Source organism: Excalfactoria chinensis, chromosome 2, assembly GCF_039878825.1.
Source record: "Excalfactoria chinensis isolate bCotChi1 chromosome 2, bCotChi1.hap2, whole genome shotgun sequence".
Lineage (NCBI taxonomy): Eukaryota > Metazoa > Chordata > Aves > Galliformes > Phasianidae > Excalfactoria > Excalfactoria chinensis.
Genome location: NC_092826.1, coordinates 7,326,834 through 7,345,910, shown reverse-complemented (window position 1 = coordinate 7,345,910; position 19,077 = coordinate 7,326,834). Strand labels below are relative to the sequence as shown.

The window sequence follows — 19,077 nt, the reverse complement described above, 5'->3', positions numbered from 1 at the left end:
CTTTATTAAAAAAAAAAAAACAGAAAAAAAAAATACCATTTGTCACCGTTAAAAAAAATCACACCTGTTGCACAACTATGAAAGGCACGTGTAAACGACTGAAAGAGACAACAGTCCACTTTCTGACCTTAAACCGATTAAATAAAAATAAGCATTCTGGAGTAATTTCCACCAAAAAAAAAAAATTAAAAAGTTATATATAACCAAACAAGACAAATAAATGGGCTAAAAAGGCCTTTGTTTTTTTCTTCTTTTCTTTTTTTTTCTTTCTTTTTTTGTTTTGTTTTTCCGGAGCTTACAGTATTTTATTTTTTTCTTCTTAATATGGCTGTATAGGAAGCAATAATAAATAAGTAACGATCACAGGTGATTTGATTTGTATTTTCCAGATGCCATCAATGCAGAATGTGGCAATGGTAGAAACAGTTACTACTCCAGGCAACTTCATCATGTTTTTGCTTTGTAGTGCATAAAACCAGAAGTAACAGAGGAAACAGAAGAGAATTCAAAAAGAAGATTAACAGCAGAACTGAATTCATTTCTTTGAGGTAATCCTTACTATGACGTTCAGAGCTACTCTAGTAAGTGTCAAATCCCAGAAGACATTTTCCATGTTCTTCAAGGATTTCTTGCCTTAGTCAAGGAAAAAATGGACATACAAACAGCAGTTCCTGTGCCCGCCTAAGGAGTAAGCCAGGATGTCATTTATTCCCACAACTGATTGGTAGTTCCCAGCTATCTGCAGATAGCAAATCAAGAGCAGCATAGAAGCTGGTCCTCGGCCGAGCTCCCTCTGGTGAGCATTGCAGCAGTGTGACACTCCGAATCTACTCCAGATTCACACCTTCAAACCTGGCTGGCATCCAGATCATCTTCACTGAGCTATGTGCTGCTGCATGTTGGAAATTGCAGCCCCTGCTTGTCCCTGTGGCTAGGGTCATCTGCCCTTGAAAAATTTTATTTTTTCAATGGAGGCAAGAGTCGAAGTTACATTGGACTCAAAATCCCCATCATGGACACCTGTCTTTCGGAAAGCCCCAGCTGAAGCGTTGTTTTCCCAGTAGTGATGCCAGTGTCCTTTGCTGTCTGCTCCAAAACCATACACATTCACCTAGGAAATAAGAGAGAACTACTGTTATGGCAAGGAAAGCAATCAGTCATCTGAAATACTGAAAGCTTTCTCTTGGTTATCAGTACATCTATAGATATTACCACCTGATGACGTCACTGTTTTACAAAGCTATTCTACTAACTGAGATGGTGCCATCACAGGATAATGGCCCAAGGCCTAATCAAGACACATTACACCCTAAGCTGTGCTGAGAACTACCATACTCAGACAGAAAAAGACATCTGAAGACATGACTTCTTGTTTAGTGATACAGAAAATACATTCCTGTTCCCTAAGCATGATATTTGACCTCAGGAGGTCAGCCACCTAGGTTGAGAATCTCCTGTGTATCAGATAAAGGACACAAAAAGTAGAAAAATCTTCTGTTTGTTCCTAGTCTTCCAAATAATGACGTCTGCCAAGCCCTGCAGTCACTTCTGATCCAGAGTCAGATGAGCATTATGCTTTTTGTGTGTGTGTACTCCTGTGGCCACTCCTGTACTCCTGTGGCCTCTCCTCTGCCACCTGCTCACTCATCAATTGCTATGCCTGTCTCCTCTGGTGATAAGTTCAAACATCATGGTTGACTTCAATGTAAACTAGGTGTGGTGATGTGGTGTGAGTCATGGTCCATCAAACAAGCACTCTAACCTGCCCACACCCGGACTCACTGAAATACGAGTGTCTTTACGTTATTTATGATAATGTCAATGCTTTGCTCATTGCCTGCTTGACCAAAACCAATCTCCACCCAACCTGCCCATCCTATCTGCCTTGTGTCATTAGGAGTACTACTGTTGGCACACTGTCACCACCTCTCCAAGCAACACAGACCAAGGAGACAAAAGCTCTCTTCAATCAGTAGAGCTGTGTCCAGGCCAGGGACTGTGCCAGCACTGTGTTTTTTCTTCCCCGTGCTACCAAGCTCATGCTTGCATCGCCTCACATTACTCAGTCAAGGAAATTTCCTTAAACTCATGGAACAGAGACATTTATTGTTTAAATTCATAAGCTTGGGAACAGAAATGGCTTTGAAAATAAGTCATTTGTATTCTCCAAACTGATTTATGTAGGAGTTGGTAAATAAAATGATTCCAGAGGGATTATGTTTAAAGAGTAAGATATCTAAATGGATGTGCTTGAGCACCTGGAGAACTAGGCAGCTCACTGAGCTCAGGGAGCAATCCTGCTCCCCGAACATATTACCAAATGGTTGGTCTGCCTCGTAACTCCACTGACTAAACAGGTAAGACCTCACTGCATTTGCCCAAATGTAAGTGCCACCTGAGAACCTCCTGAGTACTCAACATCTACTCAAGAAGGGCAAATATCACAGAGGACCAAAAAACTCCCAGTCTTCTGGACTGTTACCTGGAGGTAAAGGGCATGTTCAGGGCATTGTCAATGTCTCTGGGTGCCTGAAGTCAGCCAGTATACTCTGGGCTTCCACTGATGAGATGGATATGCAACTAATTGTAGATATAGATATAATCCATATGCTCAGTTAAATTTCTCTGAAATGCATTTTAAACTCCATCAATCACTGACATTAAAAGAAACAGTGACTGTCACTTGAGCATATCTTAATGTTACTGAGGACTTCGGATCTGTCTGAAGAAGCAAAAGGTACAAAAGGTGGCAAGAAAAGGCCAGGGCATGATTCTGGCAGCTCAGTGTGGTACACCTTATGTAAAACCCATATATCCACATGTAGCCAGACTTTACCTCATCGCATACATGGAGTGCAAATATCACAGAAAGAAGACCTGTAGAAGGGTATCTCCCATGATTCTGAAGCCAGTTTTCATAGACATATTTGATGAAAGATGGATTGTAAATCAGGATCTAGGCAAAATTGGAGAGATGGATTCATTACTAAAACACCTTGGGGAAAAAAACAAAAAACAAACTGCAGCATTTCATCTGTGAGTGACACTGGGGTAGGGAAGCATGACAGAAAGGAATAATAGGCATTCTTTAAGGACAAGTGAAAGAGAAACATGAAGTCCCACAGTTAAACTTATTCCATATTTTCCACATGCAATTACACGTCTATTCTTTCTTCAGACTCAGTACCCCACTTATCACACTAACATAAAGCCCAAGTAATTCCTCCTGAAACCAATGGGCACAAGACTGTGCAAGAAAAAGAATACTAGACGTTCAACTTTCCCTGCAGCATCCTGCCGTAGTGAAGGTGAGCTCTGGGGAGACTGAGGCCTGAGCAAAGCAAATGTAAGATACCATGCTGTATTTGGAGGCTGTATGAGCAACTATATCTTCTGCAACACATGCCATCTGTGTCCTGGTGTCTATATTTATAGGTCAAAGCAAATCTGAGGGTATAAACTATCAAGAAACCTATCAGGGAGCATCAGCTGCATTTCTTCTGTTTCCCAAACATGTTATATTTCTATTTTTTTTTTCTTTTTTTTTTTTAATTTTTTTTTTCAGCAAGACATACATCAGCCTTTGTTGCCTCCTGGGGAAATTCTGGGGTCATCTAATGGAAATAACAATTTAGAACAGGCAAGATAGAACAGTGATTCCAAGGACTGGTGGGAGCCCTTGTTTTCAACCTTCTTGTACTGAATCAGGAAGACAGAGGCATTTCCCACCATGCTGCGTTTGGAATTAGAGTGACAGTGTTTCAGTGCTATCTGGTTAGCTGCAGGGCTTTTTCTTTTACAGAGTCAAGGGTTAATTGCTGATATTTTATCTGTGTGTAATTGCTTCTCGAATGGTGCTTAGGATCACACAGTGTGGGAGAAAATACATCCTTCTTGTCTCTCTTGTTTGGGAAGCTGTTGAATATCCTCAGCCAAGGGCTAGGCTGGTGCTACACAGTTGTGACACCACTTTAACAACCTGCCCCAGTCCAACTCACAAGGGTTTTGAAGAAGTTAATGTGTCCATCACCACAGGTAGAAGTGAGCTGGATGATTATTTAATACCGCACATAGGTCCACAGTTGAAGTAGAGTGATATAAACTGATAGTGGTTAAAGGCCTCACCTGAAATCTTTGGCAAAACCCAATCTCGTGAATGAAGGATGCACTTTAATTTGTGATCGTAATTCTCTGTGACTGACAACATACTGTGCCAGTCCTTGTGACATTAACACATGGAAGCTACAGCTTTTGCTTATCTGAGTCTCGTAAAAAGTGTATTTTGGCCACTGCTTTCATGGATGTTAAACACTTCCTTGTATTCTTGCAGCCTCTCAAAGAGGCAAATGATCTACAGATGGACCAGAAGAACAAATCGTCAGACAAGCACTGCTCACCTTTTCTTTTTTTACTTTGATTTTCCGTGGAACAGGAACATATGTGCTGTTAAAAGAAAAAAAGCAACATCCAGAGTTAGTGAAAACCCAGCACATTATAAAATCATGTATTTCCAAAGAGAGAACGAATATATTTCACATAAAGTAATACATTCAAATGATTAGAAAGCAACAAATTCAGCAAGTGGTTGAAAAATGAGGCTGAAATTAAGTAATAGAGCATGAAAAAAAATAAATCTGAGCTTTTATTGAAGCAAGGTTTATAGAAAGACATTCCTTTTTTTTGTCATTTTCAAGGTAATTATTGACATTGGAACACCAAGGATGTAGTGGAGCATATACTACACAGCTACTATGACACAGAGATTATGACTTCTAATTCTTGGACCATTACTTTTGCAGCTTTTGCTCACCGGTAAGTTTTCCATTTAATTTCATGGCAGAAAAACCTTCCACCACCAGGGGGAGACCCTCCCCCTCCTAATACTCATAGCTGCTGCACTATTCAAAGTAGGTGGTAGCAGAACTCATTTCTGCAGTTAAGTGCTACTCAGGCATCCCACTACACAGCCCCACACCACCAGGCTATCCCCTGCCTCCCAGGAGGATGCAGATGGCTGCCAGCAGTTCCCCAGCGTAAACCTTTCAGATCACATCTTATGACTGGCTTGAAATCACGAGTCATGTCTCGAAACAAAAAAGTCTTTTCTGCTCTGTGTCCCATGAACAGCACATGCTGAGATTGCAAAGCTCATAATGAGTGCTGAAAAAAAAAAACTCCCCAAGGTTGTTTCAAGTGAGAAAATCTGTTGAACTGGCCTTCTAATTGTAGCACATCTTGAAACATGCCCTGTATACTTTACTGCACAGAGGCTGTGAGCCTTCATTAGCATCATCTAAACATTTATGTGTGATTTTTGGTAATCCAGTCCACATTTCCTTAACTACTTTTGGGCACCCTGGCCTGAGAGGTCTACTCTGGGCTGGATGTAATAGGAGAGGGGACAGGTGGGTAGCTGTCCCTACAGGTATGTCACAAGACATACACAGAGTCTGTCAGTGCTAATGGAGCAAGGGACACTTACACAGACTTCTCTGTCTGCCGTCAGCAAATCCGCCCCTGCACCTGTTTCCGTGCCTGACTCTGATTGTGAAAAACAAACTTCACAAACCCTTCTGTGGTTAAGAGGACAGAAAGGACTTCTTTGTTGATAAAATCTCACTATTGCATAAATAAACACTCGGTCTTTTCCAGAAAGGTGACAGTGATGTAGAGGAAACAAGGAGACCATATTTCATAGGCATGTGGCCAGGTCCAATTCAACAGTTTAAGATAATATTGGCAGACAGCCCTAATCCACCCTCAACACTCCCTTAGCTCTTGTCATGTGATGCCAGTCTTCTTTATTATGGGATATGTTTTTTTTAGAAGCAATACCCAAGTTCTGATGCAGAATCTCATACAACTGCATAGAGTACTGGCACATTGCTTGAAGCCAAATGGTGACCCCAACTGTTAAACTTATATAAAATCTGGGCTACTGAGCAGCCAGAATGCTTGTGGTCTTTTAGCAAATAGATCAGTCCTAGAGATCCACACTGCAATAGGACATCCACCAGTCAAGTGGTAGAAGTCTGAAAGAATCAATAAGCCATCAATTATAGGAATATCTTCTGTTTGCTTTTATTTTGGACAGTAAAAAAAGAAGTATGAAATATAACAATATAATAATTAATAATAATAATAATAATAATAATAATAATAATAATAATATGTCATCTGGGGGTTGGTGGCCCTGCCTGTGGTAGGGGGGTTGGAACCTGCTGATCCAGGACTAGAGGCAATGGTTTCAAGCTGCTGCAGGGGAGATTCAGGCTGGACATTAGGAAACATTACTTCTCAGAAAGGGTGGTCAGGCACTGGAGTGGACTGCCCAGGGAGGTGGTGGAGTCACTGACCTTGGGGGTGTTCAAGGAGCCACTGGATGTTGTGTTGAGGGGCATGGTTTAGTGGAAGCTATTGGTAATAGGTGAACAGTTGGACTGGATGATCTTTTAGGCCTTTTCCAACCTTGGTGATTCTATGATTCTATGATCCTTGGGGGTCCATTCCAACCCAAGCCATTCTATGATTCTGTGATAACATTGCTAGGAGGTGAATAAGCTAACTCACAGATTTGAGACTTAGGAGTTTAGCATTTCATTTGAATAGAAAACTGCATAAAAGTCGAACCAACAGTGATGCCTACCTTTTTCAAGTATGAGTGCTGTTAGCCCAACCTTGGTTGATATTATGCAACCCATGTGCGACACATAATGGCCATGCACATGGAGTGAGAAGTTGAACACTTCTCTTTCAAAACATCAAATTTCAGATGGGTTTTGTATTTATTTGATCCTCTCTCTTCCACCAATGTACTGTCAGCTGTTTCCTTATGCACTATATCTGACATTACACATCCTCAGAGGTTTATACCATTAGTCTAAAATCCCGTTTAATGTATTATTATGATTTCTGTGCTTATGATTGTCTGGTTTTATTATCCAGCATGTGCCAACTAATTGATTGTGCAGTTGCCCTGCTACAAGTATGGAATAATTTGAAACACTGTTATTTCTTCCATGTGGTAAATACATACTGATTTACACCAGCTGCTTACCAAGCCTATTACCACAATCTGATTATAAATATATATCCTGCAACTTACTACACAGAGATATTTTTCCCTTAATGTGCTGATTTCTAATTCCTGTTATTGACTTGTAGTTAACCAATTATCTGTTCCAGCCAGGCTAGGGCTCGCTCAACTTTTACCACACACTGCAACCCATTCGCTGTGACCTATGAAAGGTAAATACTCCACAGAACATAGGAGTGGCTTTGCAGTTTGGGCACAGAGCAGAGACAGTGATGGAAACATGGATGGGTGATGCTAGCAGAAACTGATGATGGGTTGATGGTTGGACTAGATAAAGTATTCTTTTCCACCCTTAATGATTCAGTGACTACAAACTGGCCCCCAGCAAGCTCCTCTTCCTAGCACAGACATATATTTGACAAAGATGCAGCAAGGGGCTTCACTCAAAGGCCACCAAAAGCAGCTGGGAGCCTTCCATTGCTTCCTGATAGGGTTTAGATCCAGGCTTTTCAGCCTTTTTTATCAATATAGCTTATGAAAGAAAATAATTAAGCCTTGCATAAAAGGTCAGTGATATTTCTTAGCTGATTTTCTAAGTGGGCTGAATTATCTGAGTTATGACTGTCTTCTGAAAATGGATTTTTTTGAGACAACTTGTACATATTAAGTGCTGGTGACAAGAAAAAAAAAAGCTAAAAAGAAACGAAAACACATTTGTTACTAATTAAGAGAATCTTAACAAAAAGTTAAACAAAAAGCAAATAAAAAGTTCATTTGCTAAGAGAAAAACACACACACACATATATATATAAAAGAATTTAAACTCTATTTATTGTCCCATCAAAAAGTTTTCCTTAGAAACGCAAAGGAGGTCTAATCCTCAGTCAAGAGGAACAATTTTTTTGCACATTTTTCATCTTCTGAGACTCTGAAATTGGGACAAAGGTTGAAATGTCTTAAAATATTTCTTAGAATAAAACCATCTGACCTGCTCTTTCTGTCTGTGTGTAGCAGTCCTACAAGGTTGTGGCTTTACAGCCAGCAGATAACTTCATGCACAGTACAAATATCACTTAGTTAATTCTCTGGATTAGGAAAAGTCATTTTATAGGAGGAGAGAATCTGCTAGCAAGCATCCAGAAGAAACATAGATTTGTTCACATTTCTAATTCTAGTGTTGCCATGAATGCACTTCGATCTGAAAGCACTCCATCAAGAAGAAAGAGAGGACAAAGATCATTGTGGCACATTATTGCCAGGTAAAATGTGTAAATTTAAGACCAGGACAGAAGTACCACATGATACAATGTTGTCTCCTCTGCATGGCTGCCAGTCACCAGGTGCCACTCTATCCTGAGTCACCTTCGTACTGATACAGCAAAGATGCTGTGGCAAAGTTGAGCAGAAGTTCACAGCTTTCAGCAGAGGTATCTGAGGCAAATTCAGGGAGCAGGGCATGAATGGGAAAAGGAGATGGAAAAAGCTAGTCAAGGATATAGAGAGTAACTCTGTCTTCATCTACACCAAACCCAAATACTACCTCTTACATCACCACTATTCTTCACTGAAAGTCCCAGGATAGGTGAAGAAAGAGCTGCTGCTTCTTCACTTGGAACAATCACTTGTTTGTTCTCTCTGAAAATCCATTATGGTGGGATGTGAGAACCTATCTCTGCTCTCCACCTGGAATGCTGCAGGAGCCCCCCAGCACAAGAAGGATATGGGCCTATTGAAACAGGTCCAGAGATGGCTGCGAGGATGACTGGGGCTTATAGGAAAGCTGGAGAGGATGAGGTTGGATGAGGCCTTGGGCAGCCTGATGTGGTGGGTGGCAGCCCTGTCCATAGCAAAGGGTTAGGAGTTGGATGGGCTTTAAGATCTTTTCCAACCCAAACCATTCCATGGTTCTGTGATTCTGTGTCTTTGTAGACTCAGGCACTGAATGCCAGGACAAAGGAGGACGCCAACACAACCTGCAGAGAGCTGAAATGAGCAGTCAGGACAGGATGAGCCATTTCCATCCCTCCCTCTGCCCTGAGCCATGTGGCTCTGAGTCACACAGAGGAGGAAGAATTGATTTTCTTGAGAAGGATGGAGGCAGGATAGTCCTTCCTCTGCTGAAAAATCTAGAAAGGATCAAAACTGCTCAGGTAACAGCTGATAAGTACAGTCAAGTTTTCATTTTCTCTCTCTCTTCTCTGCTGCAACTCATCCTGAAGATCTCCTAAGATTTCAGCCCTGCAGTTAGCTACAGATTTGATCCCACTAGTGACCTGGTCCCACCCTGACATCCACTGTACATTTGAGCTCTGATATGGATTTGTGCCAGAGCACCTGACTTGAGACAATCTCCCATCAGGAAATAACACCAGACAGAAAGTTCAAATGGTGGCTTTGCTCTCTGAAGCAGGTAGAAAGCAAGGAGTGAGAATATGAGAAAGAGTGGAGGAAGTGAGAGAATTTGAAGGGGCTCTCCAGCCTGAAAGTGAGTCTCTGAGCAAAATAATGCAATAGACCTCACATGGATCCAGATTTCCTACATATGGATATGGCTATATTCAGAGAAATGTTGCAAGTGTTAAGCCCTCAGGGCCTTTCTGGGAAGACTGGGGAGAAGTAGGTGACTTCTGACCAGGTAAAATCCATCGAGCTTCTGATCAGTACACCCAAGGGAAGAAGTTTTGGATGGATGTCTAAGTGCCATGCTCTATGTATGCTCTTGCTGCCTTACACAAGCATTCTGCACATTCTGCAAGCTACAAGGACAGGCTGACAGAGCTGGGGCCGTTCATCTGGGAGAAGAGAAAGCTCAAGGGAGACCTGAGAGCAGCCTTTCAATACCTAAAGGAGGTGCTACAAGAAGGAAGGGGACAGACTCTTTAGCAAGGTTTGATGTGACAGGACAAGTAAAATGGTTTCAAACTAAAAGAGGAGTGCTTTAGACTGGATGTGGAAAAAAAGTCTTTTACAATAAGAATAGTGAAGCAGAAGAACAGGTTGCCCAGAGAGGTGGCGGATGCCCCATCTCTAGAGACATTCAAGGTCAGGCTGGATGGGGCTCTGAGCAACTTTATCTAACTTTAAGAGTCCCTGTTAAGTGCAGGGGAGTTGGACTAGATGACTTTTTGTGATCCCTTCCAACTCAAACAATTCTATGATTTCTCTATGTCTCATCCTCTTCTGGAAGTGGGATAATGTATGCGGGAGGATCATTTGGCCACCAAAATGTCACAAGCAGGATAACGTGGGTGGCTAAGACCTCTGCTAAATGACTAACCCATAGCACGCCTGACTCTGTAACTCATGTTGCTAGAGGAGTGAAAAGACTACACTGGCAAATCCCCACTTCTGATTAACTTGCAGGGGAGCTTCACATACCCTCATAGCACCCATCCTTCAGCCTGTCTGCTTGGGACTGTCCTTACTCACAAGTTGATAGTGCCTGTGGTGAGAGCGGTGACAATCCAGCGCAGGTCCAGGGTTTTGAAAGGGATCAAGATCATGCTCACATTTTCTGCCAGCTCTTTGTAGCTCTCAGGATAAACAAAGTGGTGGGTGGTCTTGCTCCCAACATCTGATTCGTAGCCAATGGTGGGTGCCCGGTTCATTCTACAGCCCAAAAATAAGAAGAGAGTGAGAAAGTGGGAAATAAATTAGACTAGTGCAAACATGATTTTTCTTGCTTGAATTGTCAGGAAAATTTTCACATGGCTCAAGAGAGTGCTGCATGTAGGCTTTTCAGGTGTAGGGATCCCCAGGTAGCAGATAAAAGATAGGCTTTAGTGTGCAGTTGGGTTTGTCTGCAAAGGGGTCTCTCTGAGCATGTCCCTGGGTACCCTTTACAGTCAGCAGAGTTAGTCAGCAGAGCCATGGACCCATGAGAACACATATCTTCTCACCCGAGTTAATATATTAACTACACCTCTTGCAGGTGAGAAAACTACTGCCCTCAAATCCATCAACTTAACTTCATGCAGTTCCATTTGCCTCATATGTACAGGTGTATCTGGATGTCTAGGGTGCATGTAACAAACCACGCTATTTGTGATGAGAAGCAGCAAGTACCCCTTGTGGTCCTTTCATGAGAAAGCACCAAATTCTCAGTGGCAAATGCAGGGTCTGCTGCCAAACCCTTCATTTCCTCAACTTTGATCATCTATCTAGGGAAGAAGAAGCACTACAGAACCAGATTCAAAGCCTGATAAAGTCTGCAGATCAGAGAACTGTACAGTGTGGTTGGCCTTTGGATCCTCATTGTAATGCATAAAAATACTACACAAATTATAAGAATTCCTACACTTCTATCTTGAGATTAGTCAATCTGAAGCATGTTATACACAGTGTTTTCTGTGAAGATAAAGCCAAGCACTGCGTCTCAGTTATGGATGCAACCTGCCCTCATATTTGTGTCCCATACTCACAGCAAGGGCTGGCAGACACAGGGGAAGGCAGCAATCACACACAGTCTCAACAGGAAGGACTGGGATTTCCCTTTGTCCAGCAAACAGACAATAAAACAAAAGTGACCTCGAACACAGTGTATGGAAGGAAGGGTGTCACCACAGGCTCTTTCCTACCCTTGGATCTATTGCTAGAGCATGTGCAAGTGAATTATCAGATCACCAAACATTTGTTGGATTAGCACATGGAGGGGCTACCTCCTCTGCACAAGGTTCTTTAACAAATCCTAAAACCTTGTGCCATTCATTCAGACCTAGCTTGAGACAGCTAAACTAGAAGTCATGTATAAGAAAAAAATCTTTCTCAGTGAGGGAGTGAGAGGCTGGAACAGGTTGCCCAAAGTAGTGGCAGATGCCCTGTCCCTGAAGACTTTCAAGGTAAGGCTGGATCAGGCTCTGGGCAACCTGATCTACCCGTGGATGTCTCTGTTCGCTGCAATGGGATTGGACTGGATGATCACTGAAGGTCCCTTCCAACTCTAAGGGTTCTATGATTCTGTGACTAAAAGTCAGAGACAAGCGTGGTAAGTTCTAAATCACAGAGAGTTTCCTCTTTGCCAGGGATGCACAGCTATGGGGAACACACATACCCCAGTTATTATAAAAGAATTTTTTGATTCCAGCAGAGCCTGCCAGGTTTTTCTGTAAGAATTATGGAAATGTAGGCCAGGCAAGGTAAGAAAGTCCACACATAAGGTGATCTCCAAAGCAAGGAACACAGAGTTAAGCATAAATGCACCTCCACTGCCAAACATTTACAACCTGTGGGATTAAGGTGGGGGTTCTTCCCTTCATGTAGATCTGGTTGGCTGACTGCCTCTGAGAAGGTATTTGTTACTGAGGGCAAGGCACTCAAATGAAGGAAGCAGTCCCTGAAATAATTTATCAAACACATCTAGGTATCCAAGCCACATCAAAAACAAAGAGGCTTAAGGTGACCTAGCAGTTAGATAGTGCTGATCTTCCATTGACTCACTTTCAGCTGCTTCCAGATAAACACTGCACTCTTTCTGAGAGCATAACTTCACACTGGCTAAAGGGCCATGCCCAGCAGGTAGTGATTGAATGGAGTTAAGTCCAGCTGGTGAACTGTTACAAGTGGTGTCCCCCAGGTGTCAGTACTGGGGCCCATCTTGTTTAATATCTTCATTGATGACCTAGATGAGGGGATAGAGTGTACCCTCAGTAAGTTTGCAGATGACACCAAGCTGGGAGGTGGTGTTTATCTGCCTGAGGGTAGGGAGGCCCTTCAGAGGGATCTGGGTAGGCTGGAATGTTGGGCTGAGGTGAATGGGATGAGGTTCAACAAGGCCAAGTGTTGGGTCCTGCACTTTGGCCACAATATCCCCTTGCAGCGCTATAGGCTTGGGGTTGAGTGGCTGGATAACTGTGAAGAGGAAAGAGACCTGGGGATGCTGGTCAATGCTCAGCTGAACATGAGCTGATGGTGTGTCCAGATGGCCAATAAGGCCAATGCATCCTGACCTGTATTAGAAATAGTGTGGCCAACAGGAGCAGAGAGGTGATCATCCTTCTGTATTCAGCTCTGGTGAGGCTGCACCTTAAGTACTGTGTTCAGTTTTGGGCTCCTCACTACAAGAAAGACATCGAGACCCTGGAACGTGTCCAGAGAAGGGCAATGAGACTTGTGAGGGGTCTGGAGCACAAGTCTTATGAGGAGCGGCTCAGGGAGCTGGGTTTGTTTAGCCTGGAGAAGAGGAGGCTCAGAGGAGACCTCATAGCACTCTACAACTTCCTGAAGGGAGGTTGTGATGAGGAGGGGCTTGGCCTCTTCTCCCAGGCAACAAACGGGACCCAAGGAAATGGCTGCAAGCTGTACCAGAGGAGTTTTAGACTAGACATAAGGAAAAACTTGTTCTCTCAGAGACTGGTCAGGCACTGGAATGGCTGCCCAGGGAGGTGGTGGAGTTGCCATCCCTGGCAGTGTTCAAAAGGCATCTGGATGAGGTGCTATGAGATATGGTTTAGTGATCTGCTGTAGCTACAGTAATGAGAGGATGGTTGGACTAGATGATCTTGTAGGTCCCTTCCAACCTTGTCATTCTATGAATCTACACACTGTATTTTCAGTAACAGTCACTCCATTCAAGGCCTTCTGACCTGCTCTCAAGGCTCCCCGAATTGAACTGGCAGCTGTGGTGTAGAGTTGGAGAAAGCATTGAACTACTGTGGTCAAGAGAGTTCCTCCTGACACCTGGCAAGGTGAACTTAGCCCAGATATCTTGATGGCCCTCTGGGTGGTTCTCTGCCTACCTTGTGTCTCCTTGTCTTTCAGCAGGAAAAAACAGACAACGCCCATTGTCACGACAGAGGTGATGTGTTCCCTAACAAAGTAGCTCTAGCAATTAAACTGTCAGTTGAGTGACTATGGCCTTCTCAACCTACCACTGCTTATAAGTAAACCAGCGCAAGAAAGAAAGATCTGATACAGTCAGTTATGTGTGCAACATATCATTTGTAAGCACTAGGTACAGAGATAATGTTTACCCAAAATAATCATTTTTTCAGGGATTTTTTTTTTTTTTTCAATGAACAGTGCAGAATAAGTTACAATATCAACACCCACCTAAATCCACAGCAGGCCATGTTTTCCTCTGGACTAAAGCAAGAGGCCATATCTTTAACACATACAGTTTATGTTCCTGTACCTAAGCACCCGATTTCACTAGATAGTCCTTGTGATCTTTTTGGTTGTCTTGTCCCAGAAAATAGCAGTAAATCTTCAAACAACAGAGACCTCTGGAGCTGAGGTGGTGCCTGCTTACCTGAGCACAAAGTCATGGGAGTCAATTTCTTGGCCATACTGAGACTGACGAAGGTTGCCAGAGTTGCCCACGACGGCACACCGTCTGCATGAAAAAGTGCCTCGCTCCTGCAGTGGGTCCCTGTCCCCAGGAATGATATCAAACAATTCCTTGAGAGTATCATTAATATTCTTTGGAGATTTCTCTCCTTGCAGTTTCTGTTAGGGAGAAAAATCACTCCAGGTTACCACTATACTAATATAGCCAGCTTCTCTGTGAGCTGGACATGGCTTCAAATGTCTTCCCAAAGACCACCCTTGCTCATGCTGCTGAAGACACAGACTCCCATAGTATATATTACAGTGCTTCAGGTGGGAGCTTCAAATGTGAAGGAAAAACATGGAAAACCCTTTCCCACTTACTTTTTTAAAATTCGCTTTCCCTTTTCTCCTCCTTTTCCATTAACTGCTTCACATCCCCGGTCTCTATCTAGCTATAGTAGAACAGATCATACATCCTCCCCAAGGCTGACCCTAGCACAATTAAAGTTCTTCTGAAGTCTAAAAGCCTTGTACTGCCTTGGACTAGGTATCTTCTGTTAAGACACGTATAAGATTATTTTGAACTCTCCTAGGAAGGACAAAATAGTCTAAGGTAACCTGATGGAGTATAGAAGTAGGGCTGAGACAGTAAGGGTAGCCATGGACACCCTTCCCTGAAGTTTTGGCATAAGCCAGAATTGGGACGGTGAGTTTTCACTTCTGTTGTTCTGGACTGTAGAGAAGCCAGATGCTGGTGTGATACAGAAAACTATAGAAAGTAGAGTTAACCCCAAGAGCTGGAGATGTAAAACCATATAAAAAATTCTCAAGGATGAAGGAAACCACCCCGGACCTTGGTCATTGTGCCTGTTGCCATGGAGGGAAGGTGTTTGTATCAATTCTGTGATGCGTGGTGGAAACAATGGCTAGATGGTGAAGGCACTGGCAAGGTGCAGGGCAGGTGATGTTAGTCACTCCCTTTCTGGGAATCTGCACTGAGGGCTGCTAAAAAGATTGGGAGTGCTGGCACGCTCACACAAAGCACTGCCCACACTTGTGGTGTCACCTGCTCACAAGTAGGATGGAAAGCTCCCTAAAGGAGAACGGATCCAAGACAACATCCGCCAAAAGGCTCTGCCCTTGCTATACAAGCCCAGGGCAAGGAAAGACAGGGAGGGAGGGAGGAAAAATGCCTTTTCCCATGACTCCTAGCAATGGCCTGGGGTAATTGGCTTTAGTTTTGACACTTTTCTCTCACCTGCACCAGGATCTGTAAACTTGTCCTACTCTCAGTGTACACATAAAGAACTATGACTGCAAATTCTGTTTGATCAGCAAAATTATGTGTTGTCTCTTCACAGATCTATGTAAAGAAACCTTATTTACACTGAAATGAACAACAAGTCCATTGAGATACAGGATAACAATGCCAAGGACTCTGAACAAAGGAGCCAGAGAAATCTTACCTAAAGAATTCACGGAATCATAGAATCATAGAATGGCCACAAGTGGAGCCAGAGAAGTTTTAGATTAGACATTAGGAAAAACTTTTTCTCTCAGAGAGTGGTCAGGCACTGGAATAGCCTGCCCAGGGAGGTGGTGGAGTCGCCATCCCTGGCAGTGTTCAAAAGGCATCTGGATGAGGAACTATGAGATATGGTTTAGTGGTTTGTTGTAGCAATGGTAATGGGACGACGGTTGGACTAGATGACCTTGTAGGTCCTTTCCAACCCTGTGATTCTATGATTCTAAAACGGATTGGGTTGCAAGGGATCTCAAAGATCATCTAGTTCCAATCTCCTGCCAGGGGCAGAGCTGCCACCCACTAGAACAGGCTGTCCAGGGCCCCATTCAACCTGGCCTTGAAACGCTACCAGGGGCATCCATACCTTCTCCGGACAACCTCTGCCAGGGCCTCACCACACTCACAAGGAAAAATTTTCCCCTGACATCTAATCTAAACCTCTTCTCTTTTAGTTTAAAATGTTCCCTCTTGTTCTATCGCTACCCACCAACAACAACTTCATCATTTTCCTGCTAACCATTGCCTACACACTCGTATGGACTGCACAAGGTGGTCCCCATTAAAAGAAGCCAGCACAAAACTCTTGCTGGGCAGAAGTTATCATCTATTATTGTCTTAGCTTGCAGCTGATGCTGAGCATTGGCAGAAACAAGATGAAGGGCTTGGACTACCACAGCTCTGAGTCCATTGGGCAATGCTGACAATTGACATCAATCATAGCATCCCGTTAGTAACAATAACTCACCCCTTTCCATTATTCCTTCAACTCACTTTGAGGGTTGTTTGAGGACAGTAGAAAAGCCAGGCCAAGCAATCAAACCGCTGCACCTACAGCTAACAGGTAATTAGGATGCACAGACAAGCACTGTTATTATTACCCTATGTCAGTATTCTGTAGGCAGTTTAAGTACAAATAACCATTTTCTCCTAATCTTTTGTGTGTGATGTTACAAACATACGCTCACATACCTAAACTTGTATGTTCTTTATGAACCCAGTCTGACCTAATTTTCAAAACTAATTGGCCTACAAACAAACTACTTAATGATACCTAATCCTGCAGCCTTCAAAATAAATGAGGGCTTTTCACAGATGTCACAGAATGCAGCATCAGGCAGAAAAATCCTATTTTTTAAGAAGGAACTTGTTTTGAGTTATTTGAACACACGTGTACACACTATTTGCATACTCCTCTTTCTATAAAGACTGAACTGACTTTAAATGCCTTTAAGAAACGAAAGAGAAAACCAACAAACATTACTTCAAAACATTTTAAAGAACGTAATCATTCTAGGGAAAACAAAAATCTATTTTTGAACTGATTTTGTCCAACAAAATTCAGATAGAGAAGGTAATTTTCAGAAAATCCTAAGCACTCGAGCCTTCTTTTTATGTTAAATTATCTTTTCAGACAGAATGATAGCATCAGTAAAGGAAATGAACAGCAGCACTTACTTTTGTTTGGTGCATGAAGGTTATATCAAGCATTATGGACGGGCACCTTAATTTGTACATAACTAAGATCTGAAGTGTCTTTCTGTTACACTGCTATCAGTCAATACTAACTGCATTGCAGTTAAGTTAAAACACGATCACCAAACCCAGACAGAAGGCAAGATACCATTGTCCTAAAATCTCTCAGTTATACAGAATTTCTTCAGCAGTGACCAGTACTGGCTTTACAGACTGCAAAGGCCTTAAATACGAGGATGACTTTGTGCTAAACATCCATTCAGGAAAATACCAGTCCCTCATTAAAAGTGCTCCTTTCATGTCCTCAGTGATTATCTGATTGGATTAAGGACTAATCTTCAATCAGAATTGGTTAGCCTGTGACTTTTCAGCAGCACAAAGTAGAACATGCAATAAACATGGTTAACTCCAAGGCATATCTCTTGTAAAACTTCAGACGTAATACGCAGCCAAGTTCCCTATTTCACAATGTTTATTTGACTTCTTGAAAATGTCTGTTTTATCATTACAAGCAGATTATGGTTCACTTTCCCACACCAAATATATCTACCACCAGTTTGGCATTTCCCATAAATGAACAGTGAGGAGCGTTAAGTTTATCCCTGTCATGTGAAGCAGAGCCATGTAAACCCTGGCAGTGCAGAAGGCAGCACAGTGCCCACTTGGAGCTCTGCTGGGATGTGATTTTCCCTCCAAGTGCTGTAGGTATGTGCCAGGGATATGTGTATGGATGTAGCTGCTGGAAACAGGCTTAAATACATTGGAATACCTGAACCGTGTGTCCTTGGTGAAGCCACCGGTTTTCCCTGAAGTCTTTGCAGTCAACAGCCTTATCTAATGGTGCAATTTAATCTCTTGCCCAAATCCAAAAGGAGTCTTAACCTGACTTGTGTCCATATATCAAATATTTGTAGATCGCAAAACACTCCATCTCTAGCTCCCCGAGAATGAGAGCCCAGAAACCTGGGGATTTCCTGTTATTATATCTCAGAAGGTTTCCCTAGGCTCTTTGGTACCAACACACCACCAGTAATGGTACCAAGTATTACTAAGAAGCAACACTCAAAGCTAACTAAGGGCATGCAAGGGGAGGATGTGAATTCAACCAAGGCCGCTCAGAGCTAATAGCTTGGACCAGGGACACTGAAATCAAAGAAGGGAAAGTCTCCTGGTGGTCCTGGATATTAGGAAAAAAATATTCTCCAAAAGAGAAGTAATGAATTGCAACAAACTGCCCAGGGAGGTGGTTGAATTACATCTCTAGAAGTCTTCAAGAACCATGTAGATACATCACTGAGTGACATGATTTAGTGTGCATGGTGAGGATAGGTCAGTGGTTGGACAGGGTGATCTTAGTGGGCTTTTCCAACCTTAATGATTCCCTGACTCTAAGTTTGGCACTGCATTATATTAGACACACCTTCAAAATTCCAATATATAAGCATGTAGAAAATATTCTGCTTAACCTGAATGTAGATGCAAATGTATCAAGCCTGGGTCAGGACACAACTAAGTAAGTGGTGGAAAGCCACAGGTGTGGGCCTGGCAGCAAGAACATTGCCAGACAGCCTAGGGAAGAAACACTGTTTTTCAGTGCTTTTCCTTTTTTTAAAATTGTCTTTAAAAGATAGAGACTTAAACCCCATGAGAACCTCTTTTGCACAGCTACTAATTGCCTTGCTGCAGCAGTTTGGAGGCATTAACACTCAGGCAGCACATCCCAGTCATAAGACATTGTACAAAGATTAATCCTAGCAACAGCCTGATGGGGCAAATG

General features: G+C 42.7%; 1 protein-coding gene across 1 annotated transcript in view; it reads right to left on the bottom strand.

The window, feature by feature from the left end:
- Positions 1–288: 288 nt before the first annotated feature.
- Positions 289–19,077, bottom strand: part of ST3GAL1 (ST3 beta-galactoside alpha-2,3-sialyltransferase 1) — a 68,491-nt gene continuing 49,702 nt past the window's right edge. The window contains exons 3-7 of the mRNA XM_072328840.1: positions 14,283–14,479; positions 10,466–10,645; positions 4,398–4,443; positions 2,837–2,956; positions 289–1,111 (exon numbers count right to left, since the gene is read on the bottom strand). Of these exons, the coding sequence (XP_072184941.1) occupies positions 938–1,111; positions 2,837–2,956; positions 4,398–4,443; positions 10,466–10,645; positions 14,283–14,479 (717 nt within the window). The 3' untranslated portion in view covers positions 289–937. The remainder of the gene's footprint in view (positions 1,112–2,836; positions 2,957–4,397; positions 4,444–10,465; positions 10,646–14,282; positions 14,480–19,077) is intronic.